The following is a 22,694-nucleotide window of genomic DNA, read 5'->3' on the forward strand; positions in this document are numbered from 1 at the left end:
GATGTCACCAGTGGCCTCTCACCAGCAAAGCACTGGGGAATGTGGTAAAACATGAAGAGTGGAGACACATGAGGTTTCCACCAAGGTGTAGGCAAGGACCAGTACCAGCAGAGCAGGACTGCAGGATTTGGGGATCTCAGCAAAGAGTTGCCCTTGAGCCTGAATGAGCAGGGTCTCATAGGGCACATTTTGGTGTTCAGTGGAATCACAGAATGGTTTGGGGTGAAAGAGGCCTTTAAGATCATCCAGTTCCAGCCCCCATGCTGTGGGCAGGAACATCAGGTGGGTGTCCCTGTGGGGTGTTTCTGAAATGCATGAGGACGCCAATCATTTGAAGAGGAGGAATCTGTTGTTCATAAATGATTTTTGCTCTGGATAATCTTATTGTTTCCCTCTGCTACTCCATGCTCTGTGCTCTGGTGGGACAAGGGGGTGCCTGGGAGGCATGTGCTTCAAGGCCCCCCAGTTCCTTGTGGGTCCTGTTTCATAAAATCATAGATTGTCCTGGGTTGAAGGGACCTTGAAGCTCATGTTGTTCCACCCTCTTCCATGGTCAGGGACACCTTTCACTATCCCAGGTTGCTCCAAGCCCTGTCCAACTTGGCTTGGGACACTTCCAGAGATGGGGCAGCCACAGCTTCTCTGTGCACTATCCTCACAGGGGAGAATCTCTTCCAAATATCCAACCTAAATACTCTCTGTCAGTGGGAAGTCATTCCCCCAACACGAAATCATGTTCTGTCACTCGAGGCCCTTACAAATAGTCCTTCCCCATCTTTATTGTAACTCTCTTCAGGTACTGGAACGCCACAGTTAGGTCACCCCAAAACCTTCTCCAGACTGAACAATCCCAATTCTCCCAGCCTTTCCCTTGGGCTCCTCTGTGTCAGGGACACTCCCGAAGCAGAACCATCCCCTGCAGCCAGACCCCATCCCTGCCCTCAGCAGGCCCAGGTGGCTGCAGCCCCCCGTGCTGTCCCCTGAGTGTGGCTGTCTCTGCAGGACCACAACGAGTACAACTCGTCCATGGCGCGCAGCCAGACCAACACGGCGCGGCTGGAGGGGCTGCGGCCCGGCATGGTGTACGTGGTGCAGGTGCGCGCCCGCACCGTGGCTGGCTACGGCAAGTACAGCGGCAAGATGTGCTTCCAGACCCTCACCGACGGTGAGTGCAGCCCGGGGCCTGGGCTCTGGTGGGATTCCAGGGTCTGTCCCAGCACGGGATCCACAGCATTTGTGGCCGTGTCTCTTTAGCCGCCAGCGAGTGTGTGGTTTGAAGGGCAGGTGTCTGCCAGTAAAGGCAGGAGCTCCTCTTGGAAATGAAGAATGTAAACCCCCTCCCTCCAAATCAGTATAATTTTGAAATTAAGGGGCTCTCAGGCAATGATATGGGAATTAGGAATAACAATTCTTTACTAGGAAAATTAAAATAGAAATGCAGTATTACAAAGAACAATGCCAAAACACTGCCAGAGTCAGAATCCAAGCTGACACCCGTCAGTCAGTCAGGGTGTTGGCAGCAGCCCCATTCAATGGTGGCTGCATCCTCCTGCAGTGGCAGATGTGGTTCAGCTGGAGCAGTGCTCCTGTAGAAGGTGTAGTTTTCCTCTGAAGGTCCAGGGATGATGTGGAAAGGTCTGGCTTTCCTCTGGAATCCAGTGGAAAGAAAGTAACTTGCTGTCCAAAATCTCAGTTTTCATCTGGGTAGGAAATGTTTGGCTCCTCCCCCTGTCTGGAGCATCTCCCAGTGGGATGATGTAATTTTATCAGTCATGCAGTGGAACTCAATGGCCCGTTAGCAGATGATATCTCCTGGAGGGAGGATGGGTTGTGGGAAAGATAAAGATGATTGTCCCAGCTGGTTTAAAGCTGGCCCATTAGCAGATGGTATGTGCCATGGAGATAAGGAATCACTGCCCCACCCAGCTTCAGCAGATGGGGATAGAATACACATTGCTGGCCACATCAACCCAACACAGGGAGGAGTGATCCGCTCTCAATCTCCAGCTCCACATTTTCCCTGCTATTTGTTTCTGTCTCTGCTGCCTTGAGCTGTGGGGACAGAAGTCCCTGGCACCAGCACGGTGTGATGGGGTGGGAGGAGGGTTTTAGACCCTTGGAGGAAGGACTCTGGGATAACTGGAGTCCATCTGAGCCATCAGGGCAAAGCTGGGATGGTCAGACCCATCTGAAAGCTGATTCCCCATGCCAAAGGGATGTGTTGGGCCATCTCATGACCTTCATGGCTTCTTCTGCCCCCAGCCCTTCCCTGCACCCACAAACACTAGCTTTCTTTAGAAACTACTAACTCATGGGAGTGTTTTCCATTAATCCCAGTTTGAGGATTTATCCAGAAGTTGGTGAGTGAGGCAGGTCCTCCTACCCCTGGGGCAGCTGAGAGCACGTTCCCTGTTGCTGCTGGGCACAGTATCTTCACTGTTTGGGTGACATCCATGGCTCCCAGCCTCACTGCCTGTCTTTCCTAAAGCTTTTCTTCTTTCCTAAAGCATTTCTTCTTCCCTAAAACGGGTCACCCTATGCTTGTGTTCACATCGAGTGCCAGCTGGGGTGGGAGGAGGAAAACCATGCTGGGTGACCAAAGGGAAGGAAATGGTAATAAACCCCCCTCCAATGCCTCAAATATTCAGGATTAGAGAAGCGAGAAGAAAAATCCTGCCTCAAATAAGCAATTAATTGAAATTTAATAAGAATGGATTGTGTAGCTTATTAAATAATAATTGATTGTTAGATGAGAATTTCTCAGGATTTAAGCAGCATGCAAGAGATAAATCTAGTTGCTAGTAATTAACTGCAGAGTAGGAAATACAGATAAAATGGTGCTAAATGCTTTATTTTGGATGAGTTTTATTTTAACCCTTGCATGTGGCTGGCCTGTGGCACAGCCTTGCAGACCTTGATGGAGTGATCAGAGAGAGGGGTTTTTTTGGAATGCTGCAGAAGCCCCAGGAATGTGAGATCTGCTGGATATACTGCCTGTTGAGAGTACCCACACCACTGATGGAGCAGGGAAAAATGGGAGAGTAGCTTTCTGGGGGTTGCCCCAGGCATGTCCAGTCTTCCCAGTGCCACCTTGGCTTTCACCCCAGCCTGCTGCTGGAGGATGCAGGGGGTGGCTGAGCAGACAAAAGAGGTTCTGAGGGATGCTTGGTGGGGAAGGGGTGCTGTGGGTGCCATGGCTCTGCAAAAGGCCCTGTCTCATGTTGAGATATTAAAACCTACAAGCAGATTTCTGGCGATGGTTCCCAGGTTCTCCTGAGCCTCGCTCCCCAAGTTCACCATTGTATGGTGGACTCTGATGTCTCATAAGTCTTGGCATAGCATTCTCTGGTTGGCTTGGTTATTAATGGTGTTTTCTTCCTCACCTTTCCTACAGTTTGTAAGAATTTTGTGTCTCTGAGGCCCCATGTTAAAATTGGTCAAAGTGGCCAACAGGTTTAAGTCATAGAGCCTCAAAAAGGTTTGGGTTGGAAGAGACTCTGAAGCTCACCTCATTCCACCCCCCTGCCGTGTGCAGAAACAGCTTCTGGTAGATCAGGCTGCTCAATAAATGAATTTATTGAAGAAAGGGAAATCCCAAAGCCATGGACAAAGCCACCTTGTGAAGCTCATCACTTTGGGAAACTGGGCCCATGCACATTGATCTGATGTTATTTCCAGGAAATTCTCTCCCTTGTCTTTATGCCAAGCATGACAATCCTGCCTGGTGCAGCATGGCAGCGGCTCATCCCCTGCCTGGATCCCCTTGTGCAGCCCCGTGGAGCCAGAGGGATCCCTTCCCAAAGGCTGCTCCCAGCCCATGCGTGTGCCAGGGAGGGCTGACCCCATGCCTGTTCTCTCACAGACGATTACAAGTCGGAGCTGAGGGAGCAGCTGCCGTTGATCGCGGGCTCCGCGGCGGCCGGCGTGGTCTTCATCGTCTCCCTGGTGGCCATTTCCATCGTCTGCAGCAGGTGGGATCAGTGTCCCTGGAAGGTGGAGGTGGTGAGGTGCAGATTAGGGCTAGGAGGGGTGGGATGGGGGACCCACGTGGCCAGAGGGAGCAGCAGGATGCCACTGCTGATGGGGTGTTGCTGGGAGCGGTTTGGTGCTGATCCCTGAATCGTGGCTGTTGTCTCCCTGTTCTCCCAGGAAGCGTGCCTACAGCAAGGAGGCTGTGTACAGTGACAAACTGCAGCACTACAGCACTGGCAGAGGTGAGCAGGGACAGTGGGCAAAGCAGACAGGAGACTCCCCCAAACCAGCATGTGCTCCTCTGCTCCCCTTCCAGGGGGTCTGTGGGCTGGTGGGAGCCCCCGTGGCAGATGGACAGGACCATAGGGTGGGAGTGGAGATGTCCACGTGTCTGTCATGTGTGGGGCTGGGGGAGGGCAGGCTGCAGTGGTGCAGCACTGTGGGTGGGAAGAGTACCAGGACGGATTTGGGGAATGATGATGGATTTGGGGGTATGTCAGGGGCAGGAGGGATTAAGGGGACAAGGGATGGGGAGAGGTTGCTGTTCAGACTCCCAAAGGAGGGAAGAAGGAAGAGAGGTGGTGTTCAGAGGGAGGGTGAGCCTTTGATGTCCTGCCACAGGCTCTGCCTGGGTTTGGATGGATGCTGAGCTGATTGTGGATTTTGGGTGCATGGATGTGGGTGCTGGTGGTGGCATTGCTGCTGTCCTGCCTGTGTGGCTGATGCTTGCCCTGTACCTTGGTCTGGGAAGGATGTGCAGCCAGTGACTGGGAATGTTGAGCTGGCTCTGGGCTGCTGACCCCCCTGGCAAAACAATTAGGAGAGCCTGAGCTTTTCCTAGGAGATCTCTGCAGCTGGTGGAGCTGTGCACCAGAATTAATTCCAGGTGTATTTGTGTGTAATGTCTGCTGTGGTGCCCCACCAGCAGCCAGCACTGCAAATGAAAATACAGCAGCAAAGCAGCAGCTTTGGGGAGCAGGATTTTCCTGGTGTTCACAGGTTCCACGCCCTATCCCTGCAGGATGTAAATCCCATTTACACTCTCCTGGACATGCTTCCCAGGTGCAATTTGCTTGTGGGAAGAATCATCTTGGTCCTGGGTGTCTCCTGGGGGAAAGAGGTGTGGGATGGAGGGATGGAGGAAGGATGGGCAGAGAGGCAGGGGGCAGTATGGATGAGCAGAGGGGAGGAATGGGGATGGAGCAGTCAGCCTTACTAAGAGCAGGAGAGCTGGAGAGGCTGAGGAGGGACTGGAGATAAGCAAGAGAGCCCAGCCAAGAGAAGAAAGCACACTGGATCTCTTTAGACCCTCTTGGCATCACACTGATCCCTCCCATTGTGGTGGCAGCACTGTGGGGTCCCTGAACCTCCTGGCAAACAATAAACTGTTTTCCAAACATCACTGGGTGATGACAGCTCTGTGCTTTTCCTCCCTCTTTTCTCCACGTTTCTGCACTGTGGGGGGCAGGGCAAGATGAATTTGATGCCTGATGGATAAACTCACATTGGGCTGCAGGCAGGATGATTTTTCACATTTTTCTCCCTGTTTTGAAGTATTCCCTACTACACATGCATCCCTAGCTGGCCCCAAGCCCCCCAAAGTCCAGGATGCTCAACCTGGATAGGGAAGCAATGAATCATGTGCCTGTCTTGGGTTTCTAAACCTGGGGGCTGTATGACTGGTGTCAGAAATCTGGGGTGCCAGCAATACCCTGTCAAGGTTAGTGAGCCTCTGGGCACTCTGTCAGTACAGAGGCTGGAGCAAAACAGGTGGGAAATTTGTGGTGAGCAACTAATGGAGTAATGAGAGCATCCTCTGGAACAAATCACCATGTGTTCAGTGGTACAGCTATTACAGCCTCCCAGCACAGCCCTACCATCCCTCCAGCAGCCCCCTGGGATCACCTACTGCTGGCAGAGTGCTCCAGGTGGGTTTTGGGGTGAGATGGGGTCTCTTGGGGTGTAGTTTTTTGTGGTTTATCCCTTCCATTGCTTCACTGGGAGCTTTGAGACTGGGGAAACAGGAGAAACACCCCTGCTGAAATGTTGAACACCCAGCAATTCAGCAGGAAGGGTTTTTCTCTGTCCCCATGGTATTTAATGCCAAGGAAACATGATGCCAGAAGGCACTGGCTGCTGGAGTCAGGGTCGTGGTACAAGGTGCTTCAACTTTTGAAGAGTGATAAAAAATTTGCCCTTGTCTGCAGTAGTGAAAAATGGCCTAATGCAGTTTTCAGGATTCTTGGGATGATTTTATGAGCACAAAACTCTTTGCAGGTGAGCTCACCATGGGTGCCTTTGGTGGTGTGTACCAGTACCTTGAATTTCACCCAGCTTTGCTGGTGTGGGAATGATGAGCTGGGTGCTCATGTTGGCAGAGATGAGAAGTGGGTTTAGGTGCCCAATCTCCCATTTGGATGGGATGAAGATGAGGGGGGAGCTCATCCTGGTGATTCCTGAGCCTGTGGACAGACCCTGGGGCACATCAGAGGGTGTTTGAAGATCAGCCTGTGTTGACAGGGGACAGGAAACTTGGGCATTGTTTTCTCCTCTATTTTTTCAATAGGTTGATCAGTGAGCTAGTCTCCATTACGATCCTGTAAATCCCTTTGTAATCCTGGCTGGAGCATCAGCTGCTCTTGTAAAAGAATTTATGGGGCAGTTAAAGTGTATGAGACAGAGCCATAAAGGGATTTATGAACTGGGAGATGCACAGATGGCTTCATTGCAGCCTCCCCTGCCTCTGAGGTGCAGCACTTCTGCCCCAAAGTCCCTTTTGGGGGTGAGGATGCTCCTGCCTGGTCCTTCCTGAGTCCTCAGTGCCCCACAAGCAGCTCTCCCCTGGTGGCTGTTTGGCACCAGCAGTCCCCACTGTGAGGCTTTCATGCTCCTCCTGAATTATTTTGCAGCTGGGAGCTGATTTAGATTCCTGGTGCAGAGGTGATGCTGTGGTCCATGGATCCATCTGTATGCCAGCTCTGGGGACTCTGGGAAGCAGGGGTGTCATAGGATCAAGGTCTTGGAAAGGTCCTGAACAGTAACTGAGGGCTGTTAATCCCTGTAAGGGTGAGGTACCTTGGGGAGGGGACCAGGCAGCATTGTCCCTCCTGAGATGACCTTGAGGGGCTGCTTTGCCATCCACAGTCCCCTTTTGGATGAGAAATGGCACAGGAAGCTGACTGCCCCTCTCCCCTCTCAGGGGACACCACAGCCCGTATTGTCCCTTTTTAGGGGCAGTACAGCAGTGGTGTCCAGCTGAGCCCTGTGACCTCTGTGCCTCACCACCATCCCGCTTGGCAGCTCTGTCAGCCCCTGACGTCCAAACGTGGCATCTGCAAACCCATTTGGGAAATCTGGGTGCCTGTTCTTGTTTTTCCCCCTTGGAAAAGGGCAAGAGCCCACTTCCTACACGTCCCTGCAGCATGGCCAGGTCCTGCTACCACGTGTTTCCCTGGGTGAGGGACTGCACGTGTGTCCCAGTGTCCAGCCAAGCCCTATTTCACAGATCCATGCAGGCTGTTGGTTATAATTGCTGCACTCTGTCAATTTAGTAGCTGCCACAAAGCCATCAGAGGCCTTTTTGGGTAAATAAATATTTCTTCAGTAACGCGTGGAGCCTCATAAAGCCTTCACTGCAAAGCCAGAGTGCTGTAGTTCAGGTCTGTAACTGCTCCCATTGCTGTGGAGGAGGAAGAGGAAGGGTAATGGTAGAGGAGAGGAGGGCAGAGAGGGAGAGGAGGAAGTGCAGGGGTGACTTGGGTGAGTTGTTGCCCCAAAGGGCATGATAAGAGTCTGTGGAGGGGGTGTAGGTGAGGTCAGTGACAGCAGCTACTTGAAGAGTGTGAGGACAGAAGGGTCTCCAGTGCTTGGCCATGGTACAAATGCTCTTGGTTTTCCAGGCTGCCCAGAGACTGGGGGATTCACTGCACTTGGCATTGTTCAAGGTCAGGTTGGATGGGGCATGGAGCAAACTGGTTTAGTGGAAGGTGTCCCTGCTCGTGGGGGATGGTATGGAATAAACTTTGAGCTCCTTCCAACCCAAACAATTCTATTAACTCTGTTTCTGTAATTCTCTCCCTCTTGCTGTTTTCCTGTCTTCCCTGTGCCAGGGTCTCCAGGGATGAAGATCTACATCGACCCCTTCACCTACGAGGACCCCAACGAAGCCGTCCGGGAGTTCGCCAAGGAGATCGATGTGTCCTTTGTGAAGATTGAGGAAGTCATTGGGGCAGGTGGGTCTCTCTGTGTCCTGCTGCCCATCCTTCCCTGCCCTCTCTGCTGCTCCTCTGTGGCTGTGCATCCATCTGGAGCAACTTTATGAAGGAGCACACATGGTCCTTCCTCTGGAAGGCCTCAGTGAAACTTTGAAACATCAGGTTTTCCTGGGTTTGTGATGGGTTGTGGTGGACATGAGGTTGTTTAATGCCCTCAGAGTTCCTCTGAGGTGAGAGAGGCTTCAGGAGTATATTAGCTGGCTGACCATGGGGCTTCTTGGGATTTTCCATGTGACTTTTCCATGAGATAACAAGAAAAGCCCCATCTCACTGTAGTCTGTGCCATATTCCCCTACATATGTATATATACACACACAGGCATGTGTGTGTGATCTGTGCTGTTCTCTTGCCTTTTTTAAATAACTGTGTCATACTCTTGGAGGAGAAAGTGAGAAGCCGGGGAGGAGAAGCTGTGAGGAAGCAATGAGTCAGTTTGTTTGGGATCAAGTTCAGCAATGTTTCACCTGCCCTTTGCTGCTCATCAAAGTAGAGTGGCTGCAAACATGGCTTAAATGTAATCCCTCCTTAGGCAAATTTTGCTTTGGTGAAGTGAAAGCTCTCCTGTGTTTTCTGTATTTTAAATCAGAGAGCAGCCATGTAAACAGCCCAATTATTTCCCACCCCAAGATAAGCAGTGTACAGAAAGGCAGCTGAGATTAACACCACCAGCACCTGATATTTGAGATAGTCCTTAAATGTGGATGCTCTTTGCCTGCAAATCTCCTTTTTGGGGGTTTGCACAGGCAGCTACAGCCTCTGCCTGTGTCAATAGTGGGCTCTGTCACCTTGGAGAAGGTTGCAGACCTAAACATGTCCCCAGTAGCAGACAGTGACCCTTTTAAAGAGGACAGGTGGGCAGATTTGTAGAGGAGAGCATTGTTGAAGTGTGAATTGGCTGCCATTTGTCAGCTGGGCAAGGACTTCTTGCTCTTTGCAGTGTTTAGTGTGGAGGAGGAGGAGGAGAAGGTGGTGGCTCTGGTGTTGATTGACCAAAGTTTGACCAACCTAAATGATCGGCCCTTGTGCTCTCAGGGGAGTTTGGCGAGGTGTACAAAGGGCGCCTGAAGCTGCCGGGCAAGCGGGAGATCTACGTGGCCATCAAGACACTCAAGGCCGGCTACTCGGAGAAGCAGCGCCGGGATTTCCTGAGCGAGGCCAGCATCATGGGGCAGTTCGACCACCCCAACATCATTCGCCTCGAGGGGGTGGTCACCAAGAGCCGGCCCGTCATGATCATCACCGAGTTCATGGAGAACGGCGCCCTGGACTCCTTCCTGCGGGTACGGCCAGGGGGCTGGGGATTGGGAAGGGATGGTGGTGTCCTGTTTGTAAATCCTGTTCGCTTAATTTGGGAGCTGGCACAGTGTGCGTTGTCCTGGTTTGAAGAACAGGTGTCTGCCAATAAAGGCAGGAGCTTCTCTTTTAAATAAAGAATATAAAGCCTCTCCCTCCAAATTATTATTGTAATTTTGAAATTAAGGGGCTCTCAGGCAAAGGTATGGGAATTAGGAATAACAATTCTTTACTAGGAAAATTAAAATAGAAATGCAGTATTACAAAGAACAATCCCAAAACACTGACAGAGTCAGAATCCAAGCTGACACCCCATCAGTCAGTCAGGGTGTTGGTACCAGTCCCATTCAATGGTGGCTGCATCCTCCTGCAGTGGCAGATGTGGTTCAGCTGGAGCAGTGCTCCTGTAGAAGGTGCAGTTTTCCTCTGAAGGTCCAGGGATGTTGTGGTAAGGTCCGGTTTTCCTCTGGAATCCAGTAGAAAGATGGATAACTTGCTGTCCAAAATCTCAGTTTTTATCTGGGTAGGAAATGCTTGTCTCCTCCCCCTGTCTGGAGCATCTCCCAGTGGGATGGTGTAATTTTATTAGTCATGCACTGGGACTCAGTGGCCCAGCAGCAGATGATATCTTCCTGGAGGGAGGATGGGTTGTGGAAAGATAAAGATGATTGTCCCAGCTGGTTTAAAGATGGCCCATTAGCAGATAATATGTGCCATGGAGATAAGGAATCACTGCCCCACCCAGCTTCAATCTGTCACAGATGGTGACAGAATACACATTGCTGGCCACATCAACCCAACACAGCCGTACATCTTCAAAATGTTTGTTTTGGGGTGCTTGCCTCTGCTGTAATCTGGCAGGGCAGCTGGAGTCCTCGGGGGAGGTGCAGCATCCTCCTGAGGCCAGGCTGAGTGGCCCTGGTCCCACTGTGGGATCCCCATGCTCACCCCAGTGCCTTCTCTTTCTGCTTGCAGCAAAACGATGGGCAGTTCACAGTGATCCAGCTGGTGGGAATGCTCAGAGGGATTGCTGCTGGGATGAAGTACCTGGCAGAGATGAATTATGTGCATCGAGATCTGGCTGCCAGGAACATCCTGGTCAACAGCAACCTGGTGTGCAAAGTGTCCGACTTCGGCCTCTCGCGCTACCTGCAGGACGACACGTCTGACCCCACCTACACCAGCTCCTTGGTGGGTACCTGCTGCAGGGTGTTCTCCTGCCCATTCCCTGTGCCTCTGAACCTGGGAGAAGGGTGCTGGATGTACAGTCTGGCTGGGTGGGTACCTCATGAGTGTTCCCACCACAAAGGTTCATGGTCCAGAGGTCCTAGCTGTGGTTTCCACAAATTAGCCCCTTTTCTCTCCTTTCTATTCCTCCTTTGTAGAAGTTTTCCACCTCCCTCCTCCCTAAGCACCTTTCTGCCTTCTGCAATTTCCAGATAAGCTTCTTTCTTCTCCTCTGTGGAGGAAGGGTGCAAAGAGGAGTGCCTGGAGAGACAGGAAGGGGAGGCAGGGGGATCACAGCAACTCCTGGCAGCACAGCAATGGTGTTTTAACTCCCCTTCCCCCAGCACTCCAGGTCTGTCTGCTTTTCCCTGCTGGAAACTTGTTCCAAGCATAAATTAAAGAGACAAGCCTAACGGGAGCTCTGCCATTCCCCAGCCATCCTTCTCCTCCTTAATTAACTCATTTGTAGGTAATGGCAGCTCTCTTCTCCCCCTGCTCCTGGCTACCCCAGGGGACCCCCAGCTCCCCAGCACGGCCATTGTCCTGCTTGGGAGCCCCTGAGTGGTGTTAAGCATGATCAGAGGGGAAAGGGATGAGCAACTCGCTGGCCTCATCTAATGGATTAATCAGAAGAGTTTCGGTGGGTGCCGGCACGAGGCTGCACCAGCTCCTGCCAAAGCAATTCCTTGGGCTGCTGAGCTGTGCCCAGGTGCCAGGGCTGGCTCCAGCTGCCAAAATGGGAAAGCCAGGGACATGCCTTTAAGGCTGAGTCGATGTTTTGGCCCAGTTGCAGCCCCTCACTGTCTCTCCCCTGCTCAATGGGATGTTCTGTTCCCTCCAGAGCTGCCCCACTCCCTGTCCAGACCCTTCCTGCAGGCAGCAGCCTTTGAGCAGACACCCAGCTTTTATTTTTCCTTCAAAGACCCCAGCAGTAGCTGCTGAGATGAGGCATGAATTAGTCTTTTCCCCACCTTCAGAGATAAAAAGAGATTATCTCATCTGTGTTTTTATTTAATTTAGGCCATAATAGATCTCCCTGGCAGCTGGGAAGTGATGCTGTGCCTGCGATTGCATCACTCTGCCTCCCACAGCAGGCTTTTCGCTCTGGGGAAAAGGCAGGAAAAACAACCTAGCAGTTAATTTCTCCATTTGTAGTTATTCAAATCAAATTTTTTGCCATTCATCCTTCAAGAGCGGCTGACGCGTCCTCGGAAAGGCTGTGGAAGATGATTGTGCTAAATGATTTACAATGCAGTCCTGCCCCCAGAAAATTCCTGTGCCTGTCTGTGGTTTTCCTTATCCCTTGGCTTTTTTGGTGGTTGTTTTATGGAGCTTTGCCAGGGAGTGTGTGTGTGCTGTCCCTCACATCCCTGGGTCCTTGACATGGCCTTTGGCCCTGGGACCTGCCATGGCTTGACAGGGTCACTTGAGATGCTGAGCCTGATTTTGAGCCTTTGGGAGAAGTGAGGAGCTCTCTGCCAAAGGCACCTTCCCAGTGCTTTCCACTGGGTTTTAAAGGTGTTTTGGTTTTTGTCTTCTACTCCAAAAGTAGGGCTGGAGGTGCCTTCTGGCAGCTGTGGGAGGCCATATGAATCTGTAGAGGATGCTTTTAGTTAAGCCTTGTTTCCATTGAAGGCCAAGGGATGAGATGCCTGTGTCTCCTCACCTGTCACAAGCAGTAGCCCAGTTGTGCTCAGCCATGTCACCTGGTGACTTCCTGGGAAGGGACCTGGGGACAGCCACTGATGTGCGGGGTCCTGCAGGGAAGCTGGAGTGGGGTGGTATCAGTGGGGTAAATCCTTGCATAAATCCATTTGTTTTGTTGAGCTAAGCCATTTTGGGCAGGTACAAGATACATTCATACAGTTGTTTTTGGCTCCTGCCTCCTGGTCCCATCAGGTGCCACCTGCCCACTCCTTGGAGGGGTCCCCAGGGACCCATGGGTTGGAGTGTATGGGATGGCCCCAACCCTGGCCTGTGGGCATCCAGCCTCCTCTGCCCAGGGAGAGGTTTCTCAGCTGAATTCCCTTTTTCTGTAGGGGGGGAAGATCCCTGTCAGGTGGACAGCACCTGAGGCCATTGCCTACCGCAAGTTCACCTCGGCCAGCGACGTCTGGAGCTACGGCATCGTCATGTGGGAGGTGATGTCGTTCGGGGAGAGGCCCTACTGGGACATGTCCAACCAAGATGTAAGCACTGGGGGTCATCCACACTGCTCTGGGGGCCAGGGGGTGCTCATTCCCAAAAGAAATCGCTGCCTGAAGGGCTCTCTGCTCCTTCCTGGAGCCTCAGGAGCGCTCGGTTTGGAGATGAAACAGTCTGGTAAGCGAGAGGATGCAAGGAGAGAAATTGGGAAAAAAAGCCAGTGGGCTGGTAATTGGACTTCAGCAAGCTGCAGGGCCTTTGAAAATGTTCAGAGGGTTTACGAGCGGGGAAGGAGCTTTGGAAGTGTGACTGCTGTACTCCGGCGAGATTGCTGAGATAATGAGTGGCAGCTCTCCGCTGGGAGGAACTGCAGCCGCGGAGCATCAGAGCGGGGATTAACCTCAGAGAGCCCCCGCTCCTCCCGCTCCCTCGGCTGCTGATCAGCCGGGCTGGCCCTGCCTTCCTGCCTGCCTCAGCCCCTCTGCCTGCACCAGCAGCTCAGGGAGCCCCCAGCCCTCACCCATCCTCACCCGTGCTCAGGTCATCAACGCCATCGAGCAGGACTATCGGCTGCCGCCGCCCATGGACTGCCCGGCCGCCCTGCACCAGCTGATGCTGGACTGCTGGCAGAAGGACCGCAACACCCGCCCGCGCTTCAGCGAGATCGTCAACACCCTCGACAAGATGATCCGCAACCCGGCAAGCCTCAAAACTGTGGCCACCATCACCGCTGTGTGAGTGCTCCCTTCACCCTCCCATGCCCTGGGGAAAGGCTTCCTGAGCGCTGGGGAATGCAGAAATCCTTGGGTGGGAGCAGAGGGCTCTGTCTTCCTCTGCCCTCAGCCAAGCAGCAGCAGTTATTCTTTGCTATTGATTCTTTATGGCGTGTGACCATTTGGGTGTGGTGGCTGCTCTGCTGATGCCTCATCCCTGTGTTTCCTGCAGCTGGAATACAGTGTGCGAGCTTGCAAAGCACTGCTTGGTGCAGCAGTATTCCCATGGCCTCCCATGGGTGTGTGCTGGGAGGAGCACAGGGGATGGACTGGGGAGTGTCCCTGTGCTGTCTGGGCTCAGGCAGGGCAGCCCCTCGGTGCCAGCCAGGCTTGTCCCCAATGGTGTATCCTGTTTCAGGCCTTCTCAGCCCCTCCTCGACCGCTCCATCCCTGACTTCACTGCCTTTACCTCAGTAGACGACTGGCTGAGTGCTGTGAAGATGAGCCAGTACCGGGACAGCTTCCTGACTGCTGGCTTCACCTCCCTGCAGCTGGTGGCCCAGATGACATCCGAGTGAGTTGGCCATGGCAGGGCTGCCTGAAAATGGGGTGCTGCCCAGCTGGGGAGGTGGGGAGGTCAGTTCAGGATGAAGGACAAGTGTGAGCATCCCTCACATTGGTCATCCAGAGTCTGGAGGTGGCCACATTCACTGTTTGGGGGTCATGTGGAGTCACTGCTCTCAGACCCAGTGATGCTCATGGTACTATGCTTGGGCTCTGTGATTCACCATCCTCAGCTGCCCATTGACCTTCCTCTGTCTGTCTGTCTTCCAGAGACCTCCTGAGAATAGGGGTGACTTTGGCTGGGCACCAGAAGAAGATCCTGAACAGCGTGCAGTCCATGCGAGTACAGATGAGCCAGTCTCCCACCTCGATGGCATGATGTCCCTTGTTGCACGGGGAGGGGCCGGGGAGGGCGCGCAGCGGAGGGCAGAGGTGGGAGGGGAGGAACTGACAGGAGCAGCGCTGGGAGAGGAGCCACCGCTGCCTGGGGACTGCCACTGCAGCCTAAGGATGTTCCTGGGACTCACCTCTGGCTGGTGACTTCCGTTCCTCACCAACAGAAGCACACTTAGCAATGTCATGGGGGACAGCGTTCGAATACGTATAAATATGTACAAATCATATATTTAAAAAGCAAAGCAAAACAAAAAAAAAACATAAAAAACAATGAAGACAAACCAATGTGCGTTGGGGAAGCAAACCCAAACCCTAGAGACCAGACTCCAATCCTGCCACCAGTGAGCAGTGGTCAAAACTGAGAAGGAGGAAGGGGCTGTTGGGGAAGGGAGAGGCACGAGATGGAGCATCCTGTCTGGAGAAACCACCTTCCTTTTTCTTCTTTTGCCCTTCCTCCCTGCCCCAGCCCTCTGGGCTCACCCCACTCCCCTCTCTGCTCACGGACTGGTGGAAGTGTCCTCAGATGTCTCCACAGCTCCCTGCCATCCCACCCGGGTGCCGCTCCGGCAACTACCAAAGGACTTCACTGACCACTGCATGGGGGATCCGACTCAATCCAGTTAATGTCTTCATATTGAAGAAGAGATGTACCTTCAATAGAAAACCTTGGGTTTTGGTTTTGGTTTTTGATTTTTTTTTCTCTTTTGCTTGCATTTTTTTTGCAAAAAGGAAAAAAAAAAAAAGGATTAAAAAAAACAAACACAAACTCTCCATCCTGGAAAATGGAAAGAGGTGTTTTCCCGTGTGTGTGTGCGCGCTCGTGCGCCTGTGTGTGTCGTCAACCCTCCGTGGACTCACTGCTTGTCCATGACCGAGGAGCAGCGCTGACCCCGCAGCCCAGGGGCCAGGGGTGGTGCCCACAGCCCTCAGGGGCAGCTGAGGGTGATGAAGGAAGCACTCAGCATCCTGCATGTGGGAAGGAGGATGCCCAGGGCCGGCCGGCGCGGCGGGGATGGGACGGGACTGGAGGAGCCACCGCGTGGCTGTGACTGGGTTGGTGGCTGCTGGAGGAGGAGAGATGCTCTGGGAAATGGACTGCTCAGGCCTCCAGGGCCTCGGTGATGTCTGGAAGATGGCTTTGGAGGACTTTTTCCCCCATCTTGTGGACCTAAGGATTTTGATATTGATTTATGGACTTAGGTTTCGTGGCTTCAGAGGTAGGTCAGAGTGTCTCGTGTGTCCATCTGTCCATCCTGCTTTGTATTTTTCTACTCTTCTTTATAGCCTCTCCCAGTGGATGTTTCCCCATATTTAATTTGATCTTTATTGTTCTTTGTTTTTTGGTTCCTCCATTGGTCTCCTAGGCAAATTGATCCGGTTAAAATTGCCCAACACATGTCAGTGTTTACCCAGAATATTGTAAGGCTGGGCCATCTGACCTCCCCCTGTGGATTGCAGCAGGAGTGTATAAAATGAATGAACTCTTAATAAGACTTTTACTTGGAGGGCTGTGTGAGTTGCAGTGATCCATCACAGTGTTCTCAGTGGTGCTGTGCTGGTCCCTGTGTGGGGAGGGAGCAGTGGCACAGGCTGGCTGTGCCTCAGGGGCTGCAGGTCACAGCTTGGATTTGGTGCTGTGGTGGTTCATAGGTACATGGAAGCTCTCTGTCCTCCTCACTCATCCTCCTTCCCCCTCACTCCTCATCCCCACCGTGGCAATTCTCCATATCTGCCAGCACCATGGGGATGTTTTATGTCTATCCAAGTCCTGAGGGTGTTCCTGAGCCACAGGGATATCCCATGTCCAGCCCCATATGTTACAGGAGCTGCTTTGCTTCTCAGCTCATGTCTGTCTGTGCTGCAATGATGTCCTGTGTCCACCAGTGCTCATGCCCACCTGGGCTGTGGTTTTTCCCCATGTTTGTCCTTGCCATGGGGCTGCCCACACCCAACTACAGCATGGGATTGCTCTGTGTCCATCTGCCCCACTATTCCCATGGAGGTGCCTCACCAAATTTGCTTGCTCCCACTGAGCCTGTGCTCTGCCTGCTGCCATCAGCTGTCCACATCTCCTGGGTGGGAGCACTGTCCCTCCTGTGTTGGGGCTGTCAGGGTCCTCTGTGGCTGGGTGGACCCCCGGGTATTCCATGAGAAGCACATACTCAGTTCGTGCTGGTTCTTGAGGAACACGTTCATGCTCATGGTTCATCCCCACCAGCAGGTGAAGGACCCTTTGGGGTGCTCTTTACACCTCCTGTTCTTCTCTTCCATTGCCCAAGGCAGATGACCCATGCTCTGCCGAAGAACAGGAGCTAACAAGATGCAGGAATGAGCTTGTTTCAATTCACTAAACTCCCCCCAGAGAAAGAGGCAGAGAAAAACACCCCTTGTTTACAACAGCAGGGACTGCTCCTCTTCCTGTCTGATAGAGGATTGCTAATTCCTCTCGGGATGCTGGCGGCCCAAATCTGTATTCTGGGATGTTGTCACACGGAACACAACATGCAGATGGAGCAGGCACTGTGCATGCTAATGCACTGCCCTGCCACATTGGTATTCGCTGCCTCTGAAGGCTCCTTTGTGGGTTTTTTTATGGTTTCTCTTTTATTAGAAGGAAGCTAAAGGCATTTAAAGGAACGAGTGACAGCCACACAGGCTAAATATCAATAGTGCACCTTTATGGCTCCCCTGCCGCGGTCGCCGGCTCTGCGAGCACCTGCGAGGCAGCTGCTGCTGCCTGCTCACTGCTCCCTGCCCCAGCACAGCACAGCAGCCCTGGAGTCATGGAAATCCTTTCACACAGGGCCCCAGTGTCACAGGGTGAGAATGGACCTCTGAAACCACCGAGTCCAACCTGTGGCTGATCCCCCCGTGTCAACCAGCCCAGGGAACCGAGTGCCACGTCCACTGTTCCTTGAGCACCTTGAAGGATGGGTGCTCCACATTCCAGTGTTTCATCACTCCTTCAGTGAAGAAATTCTTCCTGGTGTTCTACTTGAACCTCCCCTGGCACAGCTTGAGGCCATTTCATTGTGAATATGAAATGTGAATTGTTCAGTCCTGCCCGTCCCACCCAGCAGACCAGGTGCCCCCGAGGGGTCAGACAGGCTGTCTGGGTGCTCAGGTGCTAGCAGAGCTTCCAAGACCTTCTTGGTTCAATTTCAAGGGTGGATGATACTGCCAGCAGTGCCCCTGGGCATTGCCAGGGCTGGTGGCCTTTCCCTTCTGTTGCCCTTTCCCAGGTGTCCAACATCTGATGTCTCCTGAGCTGTGCCAGAGCAGATGATTCCCATATCCCACCACTCCTAACCAGCTGTCTCCACATCTTGGCCTTGTGCTGGCACCTGGACATGTCCCCTCCAGGGTCCTGCAAGAGCCCAGCAGCAGATTGCTCAGGGCTGAGCAAAGGGAGTGCAGCTGGGCTCAAACCAGCCCCTGCAGTGAAGAGTCATCATGGGCCAAGGGAGTTGCTGTCAGGGTGATACTTGAGGGAGGGCCACCTGTTCTCTTGCCTTTCAATAAAAGTTGTCATCCAAACCAGATTTCATGAAAGGCCATCAGTGTGTTAGTGGGAAACAAAGGGAAAGTCCAAAACATCCATGTTTGGTTTTTGCTTTTTATTGAAAAAAAAGCATAAAAATTTCAGATGACTTCAGACGGACCATTTTGTTTCTCCAGAGGCCTTTCTTCCATGTAAAATCAGTTCTTCAAACTGTGAAGCCTTTCTGTCTGCAAGTGACAGTGCTGTCTCTGCCTGGCCATGGCAGCAGTGTTGTGTTTGACCTGCTTCTCCTTTTCCTTTGTCAGATGCCAAGGAAGAGGCTCTCACCTTGACTTGGGTGGCACCTCTTTGATTCTGCTTTGTTGCTCCTACTCTGGTGAGAGCCTCTTCCTTGGTCTAAAGATGAACATTCCAATTTCACATCTTCTGATCCACACTGGTTGGTGTTGGACTTCCTTTCTTTGATCACAGAGGAGCAGGGATGGCTCAGAAGCTGTTTTCTCCCTGCAGAGTTTAGATTTAAAGGGAATAAAAAGGAGTTTTGGATCAAAGAGGACCAGCTGCACAGGCCTTTCCTCTGAGCTGTGCTCCTTCCATCACACAGGGTGCTGGTGGGTTCCTGTGCCACGTGGAACTGCTGGGAGGGGCTGACTGGGTTGGATCCTGACCCCTGCCACGCTCATGAGTGCAGCTCAGTCACAGTGCCTTGCTCCTTTGGCTGTATCCCACAGAACTATCCATGCATGGATGTGCCTGTGTGCCCTGAGCCCACCTCACCCTCGCCCCTGGTCCTGGCCTTTCACTTGGTGCTCTGCACTCGTCAGCTCCTTCTCTCCATTTCTATGGCAACTGTAAAAACCTCAATCCTTTTGTGTCTTTTTTAGGGTTTTTTTTTTTTTTTTTTTTTTTTTTTTTTTTTTTTTTTTTTTTTTTTTTTTGTGTGTGTGTGTCTGGGTTGGCTTTGTCCTTTTTGCATAGAGCTTTAAATCAAAAAAGGGGCTTTTGGTCCAAGGTCTCATGTGAGAATCAGTGGGCAAGATCCTCACAGCTGGACTGGGTGTTGCCAAGTAGCTCCACATTTCCAGGCCCCCAAAAATCTCCATTTGCAATTCAGCTACATCGTTCTCCCCTGGGGCTTTTCCATGCTTTTTCCACAGCCCCATCCCTGGCTGTGATGGAGAAGCAGCAGGCTTCTCAACAGCAGTAATTAAAAGGAGTTGTGGTGCCTCTGCCAGGGAAGGTGAACCCAAGCCCCTTGCATATCTGAGGCTTGAACATGGAAGAAGAGCATGTATTAATGGCATAATTATATGCCTCTTTCCAGAAAAAAAAAGGAATGTATTTTATGCCATTTAATGACCTTCAAATTAACAGTTCTTTGAAAGCACTTATGTGTATTTAATTTTAAATATTTCTGCAAGTCAGAGCAGGGCTTGCAATGAAAACAGCAGGCAGTGGGTTTTTAAATGAGGGTGATCTCAAACCATTATTTCTGAGCCTGTCAGCTTTTGGTGCCTCTAATGCTCCTTTGCCAAGGAGAAAACAGGATTATCCTTCCCCTGTGCCCCTTGTTTCAGCCTGAGTCCCATGGGATCTCTCCTTCTGCTTTTCCAGGTGTTTGACTCAGATAGAGGGAAGGGTTGGGGTGCAGAGTCTCATCACTAAGTTTGCCTGCATCCCAAGGACATCTCTGTGGGAACATCCCAGTTGGCCCATGGTCTGGGAAGTCATTGGGCATCACCCATGGAAGGTTTTTTGCACTGCCTTCAGCCCTTGCTGTTGTTCTGAGGTGGGGACAGACACGTTTCTCTTTGTTAAGGTCTGAATTAAGGCTTTTGCCTCTGATCCATAAAAACTGCCAATATATCTGAGCCACTCTGTGTTCACTTGGAAATCATTACTCTTAAACATTGAATTTGAGTTAAAGAAAAAAAAAGATCAATCAGCTTCTGAGACAGAATGAATTTACAGACCCAGAAATGTTCTTTGGCTTCAAGGCCACCCATCCTCCTTGAGCTGCTGGTGGGAAGGGTGGGGACCAGGGAGTCACATCCAGCTCCAGCACTCATCCAGGAGCTGTTCATCCCTGCTGCCCCAATGTCCCCTCTCTGTGAGGGGCATTTTATTCAGGTTGTCATCTGCTGTGGTGCCTCTTCTGTGAAGGATCCTGCCAGGGTGGGTAGTGATCCAATACTTGGATCATTCCCAGTGAGTCTCCTCAGAATTTTGGAAGTGCCAGAAACTTCTTGAGTGGTGATGGGGGAGAAGCCAACTCCACACTGATGGGACTCCTGTGGCAAGTTATTTCACCCCATCAGTGATTTCTTTGCTGCTCCTGTTTTGGTGTATATTTTTCATATTTTTGGGGGTTGGAGGGGTCCTTTGGGATCATTTTGGATCATCAACCCTCCTGCCATGGGGGAATGGCTCTGCCTGTCCCTGGTGAGCTCAGTCTCCTCCAAAGCCTGTCTGGGAGGTGTGAGAGCTGCTGTTGGGTTGTTGCTCTCCCATTTTGGATGTCCTCAGGGTTTGGCCCTGTGGCTCAGGGGAGATCTGCTGGCTCATGTCCATCACTGGATCCTGATGGGCTGTATTGTCTTCCCAGAGTTTGACATGGAAAGGGAAGCTGCTCCATCAGGAGAGGGCCTGCTCTGCTTTTCCTGGCAGGAAGAGAGGTGTGAGGTGGGAACTGTGAGCATCCCTGGCAGTCAGTGTGGTGTCTTGGTTCCTGTCAGAGCAGCAGATCACTGTGGGGAGGGGAGTGCACCTGTCTTGGTGACCATGGTGCCCTTCACCTGTGCCTTTTGGGGCTGCTGGCACTTGGGGTAGTGTCCCAGGATTGTCACTTTTGGCTGGGTATCCTCCAAGGACCAGCACTGTGAGCACCCCTCCAACCCAGGCATAGCTGCCCCCCTTGTCCCTGTCTGTGTCCCTGTGCTGCTGCTTCTGCTCTGCTTCCTCTGGCCACTGGAACTTGAGCAGCCCCCCCAGCCCCTGGCTGTGCCACCCTGCTGCCTTGCTGTGCTGTAGTGGCTGTTCTGGGGACACCTCAGGCCCCTGCAGACCCCAGCACTGCAGGTGACACAGCCATGGAGGGGATGGCCCCATCAGTGGCAGAGGCAGGATGGTGTTGAGGTCTCCTGGCCTGTCTCTGGAGGGAAATGCTGGAGGAGGTTAATCTGAACAAGCCAGCCCTGTGAATCTTAAGTGGATTAGCTGAACTCTGCTCCTTCCCAAAACAGACAGTGCCCTTTTGGGGCGGATGTGGAAGTGGATTAGGCAAAAATCTACTTAAGGCTGCATTAATTCTAGATAAGTGTAGGGGGATTAACGCCCATCCTCTTAAAAAAATTAATTGGAGTGAACTTTTCTCTGTGTCCCCAAGTAAACAAGACTGGGCAGCTTTCCCCATCCAGCAGCTGGGCTGTGCCTTTCCCTTCTCTGCTCTGCCATTCCCTCATGCTGTGCAGGAGCTGCCATCGTGGTGGGGGAACCTGCTCCTCCCTGATTATCCTCAGGGGCCTCATTAGGCAATTGAACCCTTGTGTGAAGGTAGGGAGAGAGAGCAGGGAAATTATGGTCACCATCAGTGCAATTATCAATGCTAATTAGTGCCAAGCAGGACTGACAACAAGTGTTGTCTGAGGAGCCAGGTGAGCCTCCCATCACACCCTTGTGGGGCTGCCATGGGCAGGCAGATGTGGGACCTGCATGTACTGGGTGCTTTACTGTGCTTTGGCTGAACTCTTCAGATTGCCCAGCTGAAATATTTGGGAGCCAGCCAGAGGCTGCCGTGGCCAGGGGCTGAGGCTGGGGTTAGTGCCTGGGTGGCAGTGCCTTGTCATGTCCCTGATGGTGCCTGGATGGGGCTCTGGGAGGCCCCAGGGAAAGGGGGGTGAGATGTGGCTCCTTTTGCAGAGGGTGTGGAACTGGGGGCAGCTTGCAGGATACAGGGATGGCTTTGGGTCACTCCCAGAGCTGCCTCCATCCCACCAGCTGCTCCCTTTTTCCATGGCATCACACGGGCACAGCTGCGTTTGCAGAGCCGCCCATCCTCGATTATTTTGGGTATTTGCAATTCTGTGCACTCCATGAGTGCAGGCAGGGAGAGCTGGGCTGACACAGTGCCCCCATCCCAGGCTGCTGGATAACCCCTGCCTGCATGGAACACCTTCCCATGGCACAAACGTGGTGTTTTATTGCTGCTGGTGTCAGGGCAGAATCCCTGACACCAGCAGCCCCACCTGGCCTGCAGCCATCCTCGCCTCTAGCAGCCTCTTCAGCATTGGTACATCACTTGTGTTCCTGTTACAGCTTTTCTTCCAGGTGTTTTGCTGTTCTGATCCCATTAATGTTAAGGAAAGCTGTGAGACCAAACCTCCAAGCATGGCACCAAAAATGGCCCCCTGTGCCCAAGAAATATCCAGCAATATATTTTCTCCCAGCTCAAGTTCCACTTTTTAAAAAGATAATCTCAATTTCTCTTCCCTTTTCTCTGCCCCTTTTCCCACCAAACACTACATTACTAAATAAAACTTTCATTACTACCTGGGTTTGCTAAAGAAAAAAATTATTTCCATTCAGGAGAATGATGAATTTTAATAGGAG

The 22,694-nt window shown here is 52.2% G+C and overlaps 1 protein-coding gene across 2 annotated transcripts in view; it reads left to right on the forward strand.

Annotated features, from left to right (window-relative positions):
- The window catches only part of EPHB1 (EPH receptor B1), a 77,757-nt gene that overhangs the window by 53,960 nt on the left and 1,103 nt on the right, over positions 1-22,694 (forward strand). For both annotated transcript variants that reach the window (XM_079315354.1, XM_079315353.1), the window contains 10 exons: positions 1,003-1,165; positions 3,863-3,971; positions 4,150-4,214; positions 8,082-8,204; positions 9,279-9,526; positions 10,515-10,730; positions 12,806-12,955; positions 13,452-13,645; positions 14,043-14,198; positions 14,459-15,801. In XM_079315354.1, coding sequence (XP_079171480.1) covers positions 1,003-1,165; positions 3,863-3,971; positions 4,150-4,214; positions 8,082-8,204; positions 9,279-9,526; positions 10,515-10,730; positions 12,806-12,955; positions 13,452-13,645; positions 14,043-14,198; positions 14,459-14,567 — 1,533 coding nt within the window. In that variant the 3' untranslated portion in view covers positions 14,568-15,801. The remainder of the gene's footprint in view (positions 1-1,002; positions 1,166-3,862; positions 3,972-4,149; positions 4,215-8,081; positions 8,205-9,278; positions 9,527-10,514; positions 10,731-12,805; positions 12,956-13,451; positions 13,646-14,042; positions 14,199-14,458; positions 15,802-22,694) is intronic.

The sequence above is a fragment of the Erithacus rubecula genome, assembly GCF_903797595.1.
Source record: "Erithacus rubecula genome assembly, chromosome: 11".
Lineage (NCBI taxonomy): Eukaryota > Metazoa > Chordata > Aves > Passeriformes > Muscicapidae > Erithacus > Erithacus rubecula.